Below are 7,058 nucleotides of genomic sequence, written 5' to 3' on the forward strand. Positions count from 1 at the left end.
TTTCCATCGCTAACAGCGTCACAAGAGCACACAACCTCTTGTAGTGCTCGGGCTCAAACATTGCCTCGTTGGGAATGTGCTCTGCATGATCATCCCCCGAGCTGTCAGAGGCTACATCTTGTGGCCTCACATATGCTGCTTGACCAAAGCGCCTGCGAGCACGTCTATTGGGTTGCAAGATTGCTGCTTGTTGGCCAGCGTCAGAGTCCGCCGAGTTATAATTGGCAACAACTCGATCTATAATAGATGGATCTCTCTCTCTCTCTCTCTCTCTCTCTCTCTCTCTCTCTCTCTCTCTCTACCTCACATTCTCTAGTCATGTCCAATCCCCGCACACCTCGGTCTAGAGGTGCACGGAGATCAGAACCACCGGGTTATAATCTCGTCTTTATTGGTCAATACCTATATTTGTGGGTACAAGAAATCTACAGACCCACGTCTACATGATAGTGCATGTAGTGGACAAAACCCCTTTGCCTCTTCTCTAGCTGTAGCATCTCTAGCTGTAGCACTTCAGAGCATCTTAACATCTTTTCACAGTAGATCTTTTCACTGTTCGTCTAACTCTAAACCCTAAACCGTAAGTAATTCTTGCGTGGACTCGATTTAACGTAAATAAGCGTAAATCTAAATAAACGTAAATCTAACTAAAAATAAACCTAAATCTAATTTAACGTAAGTCTACATCTAACCTAATCTATAACGTCTTTTGGGATAGTTTCCTACGACGTTACAACTCTCTTCTTCTTGTGTATGTGTGTGTGTGTGTGTGTGGGTAAACCTAAATAAACCTAAGTCTAATCTAATATAACATAAATCTAAATCTAACGTAAATTATGTTATATTAAAAACAAAGACTAAACTAACAGGGATTATAAGAACCTTAAAACTGATTTAACACATAATTTTTCACATAACTCGGCAAGAGTTGGCATTCTCATCACTAAAGATGTGAGAGTTAACTTCCGGCGGTGACGCTGCCTCATCTCCATCCACATCTGATGACAGCAATTGGCCCTTTGGACCGTTCTTGCTCTTGTTACTAACTTTGAAGTTGCTGTTGAATGACTAGAGGTTGTCTAGATGGTCATTGTCGGGGATGTAGTGACTCTTGCTGCCCTGAAGATCCACCTTCTTCCCTATCTTCTGAAGACATTTCACCAGTACTTTTGGATCGATGGAGCCCACCATGAGTGAAGGCAGCAATACCCTATATTTCATTGAGGGCTTTCTTCACCCGCTTCATCTAGGCATCGCACTCTATGGAGACCTAAATCTAATCTAATTTAACTTAAATAAACCTAAATCTAATTTAACGTAAGTCTACTTCTAACCTAATCTTTAACGTCTTTTAGGATAGTTTCCTACAACGTTATAACTCTCTTCTTCTTGTGTGTGTGCGCCTGTGTGGATGTGTGTGCCAATAAAAAGAGATAAATTGTATAACCTTTCTATCACCCATGCCAAGTATGATAGATTGATTATGCCATTTTCCTCTTGAATAATAGGTCTTGAGTTCAACTCGTCGTCGGCTAGATCTTTAGGTCTTTTAATTTTAATTAGTTTCCTACGACGTTAAATTAGTTTCTCTCTCTTTCTCTCTCAATGTGTGTGCGTTTTTTTGGATCATATGCATGTTTTCTCTCTCTTTTCCTTTCTCAATGTGTGCGTTTTTTGTTTATGCATGTTCTCTCTCTCTCTTTTCCTCTCTCAATGCGTGCGTTTTTTGTTTATGCATGCTCTCTCTCTCTTTTCCTCTCTCAATGTGTGTGTGCATTCTTTGTTTATGTATGTGTGTGTGCATTTTTGTTTATGTTTGTACTCTCTCTCTCTCTCTCTCTCTCTCTCTCTCTCTCTCTCTCTCAAAAACACTATGTGTGTGTGTGTATGTGTGTGTGTGAGAGAGAGAGAGAGGGAGAGAGAAAGAGGGGAAGGGAACATGAGAATGAGGAGAGGGAAGGAGCATACCTGGCTCTCCTTCCTCTACTCGTGTGTGTGTGTGTGTGTGTGTGTGTGTGTGTGTGGAGAAGAGAGAGAGAGAGAGAGAGAGGAAGAGCGTTACCTGCTCCTTGCTTGAGGGCGCCGAAAAACTCAGATCTGAGATCTGAGTTTTTGGGCGCACTCGGCTATTTTTTTAGCCCAGCTGGCGTCGCTATGAGTGTCGCAACTTTACTTGTAAATTTGCGACGCTCATAGCGACGTCGGGAAATATTTTTTTTAAATGTCGCTGTGTGAGGGTCGCTAATATGAATAGCCTCTTGTAGTGTAAGCCTCTATACCAACGTAAAAATCTAGCCGGCTTGCCAGGTTCCCTTCAAGTCACATTGTCATTTTTTGTGAATGTGAAGAGTTGTGAATTGAGAATTCTGGTAATTAACATTGTGATCACAAAAAAAACATGATTATGTGAGTATGAAATCCCTGAAATTAGTAAGTACCATATGAAAGAAGAGCAAAATAAAAATATGCCCTTCCATAGAAAAGGGTACTAGGGTAAAGAGGCCAATATAAGGCCATTTAAAACATGAGGGCCAATAGAGGGACATTCAATTTGAAAGATGTGGATTAAATGATAGGATTCACAGTTTTTAATGAAATCGATATGGAAAGATAGATCATATCAAGCTCTTTCCATTCCCAATGCCATCCAATCATAATTCCCATCTATTTAGGTAATATTCTCCATTTAATTTAAAGGTGGCCTTGTTTTGGACCCTGGTCCCTTATTGGCCCCTCTACCCTACCTCTCAATGCCTTTTTTTTCAAAAGAATAAGGAGGCCTAACATTGCACAAAGGCTTGTAAACAAATTAAACTCTACTAACATAGTTCTTCTTATATTCTTCACCAAACATAACATGTTGGCCAGTTTTAAAAATTGAATCTTAAAATTTTTAAATTTTTTTAATAGTAGGGGGCATCCAATTGCAAAAAATACATTCAAGTAGTCTACAAGGATTCTCTCTCTCTCTCTCCAATTCATTAGACGACTCTAGATTGCAAGAGGAATTTATCTTTTATCCCAATACTAGTGTCTCTTTCATGAGACACTCTGACATAGGGGTGTGTGTGTGTGTGTGTGGCTTTGTGAAACTCTTTGATATGGTGGGTGATTTCACGTTGAGATTGTCACATTGACAAGAGAGACCTCACGTTGAGATTGAGAGTAAGGAGCAGGACAAGTAGGGGGATAGAGAGGAAGGAGGGAAGGCCGAATGCAAGGTTGTTGTAGATGGTGGGGGGAGAGCATGTAGGTAGGAGGAGTTGGAGGGTGAGGCAAGGAACTAGGGAGGGGCCCCATAGTAAGGTGGGAGAATCTATTAGTGTAATGGGGTGTTTTTTTTAAGTACTTCTAGTAGCAACATCTATAAAAGCTTCAAGTCATTAGAGGGTACCAATTCTTACTTAAAGTTCCAAGATTCTTTAGCCTATCGTGAGGTATGGCTGGCGGATTTGCATGCGAGCCGCGACTCTCTCTCTCTCTCTCTCTCTCTCTCAATGAGCTTGTAGCCTATCAAGCAAGGAGGTATGAGAGGGAGGTCTAACTTGTACTAATTCAAATCGTGCAAGTGCTCTACCTAGGAGTCTTCTTCTAATTAGGCTAGGGTTGCTTCAACACAGGGAAAGTCAATTTCGCACTCCCAACATAGTAGGCATACGAATTGCCATTGGTTTTTTCTTCTATCAATTGATCTATAAATCAGTTGTTGAAGCTTACAAGGCCTGCAGACGGCCGCATACGAAGGAGGCCATGATCTACACACCTGAGAAGAGGCAGGTGTCAATGAAAAGCAGTCATATTGGGATGGAGGACAAGAGAGAGTAGCCGGTGTTGGTCCATTGAAGGGTGCACAGAGCGCTGATGGTCTCTCTCTCTCTCTCTCTCTCTCTCTCTCTCAAGAAGGAAGAGATGCACATCCCCCACCCCCCCCCCCCCTCCCCCCTTTTCTCTCTCTCTCTCTCTCTCTCTCTCTCTCTCTCTCTCTCTCTCTCTCGGCAGTGAGACCTTTGGACAAGTTTAACACTGGTTATTGATTTATTTTAGAATGAGGGTACCGTGTGAAAGAAGGGCAACATGAAAATATGCCTTTCCATAGAGAAGGGTACTACTCTAACTTTATATGAAATGCACGTTTCATAGGGCGGGCATGAAGGAGATGAATACACGTCGACCAAGAGAACAGAAGATTGGTTCGAGCAGGGACGTAGAGCGGACCTGCAGCCTAGTTCTTAGTCTGTGTTTGCCTTCTTGCATGCTAAGCTGGCGAGCGTGCTTTCTCGGGAATACTCAATGCCTATCCCCACTCATGTTTTATAGTTTTTTTGTTGATGGACATCTGAAAGGCCAGTCAGACGTACCTGCGCACTACTGCTAGACTGCTAGTGCTTCCTCCTCTTCTTCAAAGCAAGCGCAGTAGCATCTTCTGGAGCAGAGAGCAATGGCTTCCACCAGGGACAAGCTCCTTGATGACGCCATAGCTCTCCTGCATGTGGCTTTGACAGCGCTCAAGTCTGCGCATCCTGTAATCACCACCACCTCTGCTAATTCCGCCCAATTCTCCGAGCTCCACATTGCTGTCAGAGAAGTCATGGAAGAGTGCTCCCGAGTGGAAAGAGACGCCTTGGCCGCCACCGATCAGAAGCAGGCGCAGCTCGAGCAGACAGTCGCTTCTCAAAAGCAGCAGATTGACCAATATAGGGCCAGCCATGATAACCGGAATGAGCGCTACAAGCGCTACAAGATGGGCCTGAAGATTGAATGCAACCGGCTTGTTGTGGACGCCAATCGTAGTTTTCAGCTGCACATCTGTGACTCGGACCAGCAGATCGCTCTCCTCAAGAGACAGTTGATTGAGGAGAAGAAGCATACGCAAGCATTAGGCGCGCAGGTTTCCCTCCTCAAGAAGGAGTTGGAAGAGGACAGGCTACTTCTCAATGTATTGGCTGATGAAATTGGCCATTTAGATAAACAATTGACGGAAGAGAAAGAGAAACATCTCTGTGCTGTTTGCTTCGATAAGCCTCGCGACACTCTCGTCATGCCCTGCTTGCACTTCCATTATTGCTTCAGCTGCCTGATGCAGCATAAGCAAGCCAATGGTAGCACCTGTCCCACATGCAGGGGAAGCATCCAAGGGCTCTGCATGTCATCTTTTCTGACATGAGAGTAAGACTCCCTAAAAATTATTGGCATTATTTTTCCTACTATTTGGTATTATGGAAGAGGAATGTTCCTAGTATTTTTGTACCGAGTTTGGTATTTGTGTAAGGTTAAGAGAATTATTTTTTTGGCTTCCTAAAGGAAGCCTTATAGGAGAGTTGAGTTAGGCATATTTTCAATGTTTTTCAGTGATGATTGAGACTTACTTTAAATGTTATTTTGATTTTAACATATTAAATGGATCTTTTTATTTCACCTTTCATTTCACATCTTGATATGTCTTTAATTTTCTTGCATTCTATTGTTTTACTATGCTAAAATAGCTTCTTCTATACACACACACACACACACATATATATTCTTTTTATTTCACTTTTCATTTTATAGTCTCATATGGCTTGACTTTTCTTGCATTCTATAGCTTAATTTCAATCGGTATTTGGGAAAGTCTCTTTTATTAAACGGACACCGTCCAAGTTTTTTTCTCGTAAAGAAGCAAACCCAAAATACTAACTAAGATTTTGAAATTTGTAAGATTTTTGAACTTTTTTCACATATTTCACCATTTTTTCTTCCCTTTATCATGGTTTGTAAGAAGCTAGTCTCGATTTTCAACCGTAGCTCATGGCTAGGTTGAGGCAATCCTTTCCAGAACACTAAAATTTTCAGTTAAACTCAACTTAATGATTTTATCACTTTTTTATTGTTTTAGAAAGCCACCGTGAATCTTTCAATTGTTAGCTATTGTTATATAGTTGTTTCGGACCTTTTGTCCATTTCGGCATCCAATCTGCAGAACTTTAATGAAAGTGAAACCTCAAGGCTCAACATTTATTCTTAGTCATCCACAAATGTCAAGCATCCAACGCGGGCCAAATCTAATCTAATCTAGACTCATGAGCTCCTTGGCAAGTGTGCCTCAATGCTGTTGACCAAAGTAGGAGAGACTTGAAGGCCTTATGTAGCAATATTAGCCCTCCAAGGGCGCCGAATGGCTTACATATGAACAAAAAATGCCACCTGTGGTAATAGCAAGACACATCGTACACGTTTGGGTCACAATGCCGTCTTGGCATTTTTTGGGCCACATCATTCTTTTAGAGAAAAATTACCAAAATACCTCTTAAATATTAAGATATTCCCAACTATCTCTCAAATTTAAAAAATTCTCAAAACACCTCTATCAATTTTAGATCATGGATTCCTCCAAATTATGCATAGTCATTAGAAAATTTTGGAGGTCATTTGGAGGGCCTTGTAAGAAATTGTATTTCTCTCTTTAGAAACTTTTTTTAAAATGCACTTGCACCTTGTGAGTACGTCCAAAAGGACAACTAAATACTTTAAAAAGTAGATTTATATTCCCATCGTCCTTGAAAACGGTCACTTTTTTATTTAATGTGAGCGTCTTTTTCAGGATGTAGGTGCGGCGCATTCAAGGCAACTTACGTCATCACTGAAAGTTGAAAAATCACAAACTATCAAATAATGATAGATTTTGAGGCTTTTGACACCACCAATGCGTCCGGAACGCCAAAATACCCTAAAAACGAATGTCTACTTGTCTCATTTCGACATCCGGAGAGACAAAAAATATCAAAAAACCCCAAAAAATGGGCTTTTTACTTAAGGCGCGCGAGGAAGCATTCTAAAATGCTAGAATGCCCCTCTGCGCGCCGTTAGTACAAAGCTTCTTTTAGTGATTTTTGGACAATTATCTTTCAACAAAGCCTACCCATGTTTCTCTATTGCACTTTTGCACCATGCTCTCTCTCTCTCTCTCTCTCTCTCTCTCTCTCTCTCTCTCTCTCTCCTTTCTATAGCTTAGCATATTTAAAGAGAGAGAGAGAGAGAGAGTGAGAGACTCCCATTACTAACGGCGCGTGTGGACCATGTTT

General features: G+C 41.4%; 1 protein-coding gene across 1 annotated transcript; it reads left to right on the forward strand.

Annotated features, from left to right (window-relative positions):
• Positions 1-4,432: 4,432 nt before the first annotated feature.
• LOC147418320 (uncharacterized) lies at positions 4,433-5,425 on the forward strand. Its single transcript, XM_086507258.1, has one exon. The coding sequence runs from the start codon at positions 4,439-4,441 to the stop codon at positions 5,162-5,164; it is 726 nt and encodes a 241-aa protein (XP_086363384.1). The 5' UTR covers positions 4,433-4,438; the 3' UTR covers positions 5,165-5,425.
• The last annotated feature ends 1,633 nt before the right edge of the window (positions 5,426-7,058 follow it).

The sequence above is a fragment of the Adiantum capillus-veneris genome, chromosome 30, assembly GCF_014529385.1.
Source record: "Adiantum capillus-veneris isolate H3 chromosome 30, ASM1452938v2, whole genome shotgun sequence".
Lineage (NCBI taxonomy): Eukaryota > Viridiplantae > Streptophyta > Polypodiopsida > Polypodiales > Pteridaceae > Adiantum > Adiantum capillus-veneris.

Coding starts and splice junctions, on each gene's coding strand:
- LOC147418320 (XM_086507258.1), top strand. CDS start 4,439: ATGGCTTCCACCAGGGACAAGCTCCTTGATGACGCCATAGCTCTCCTG.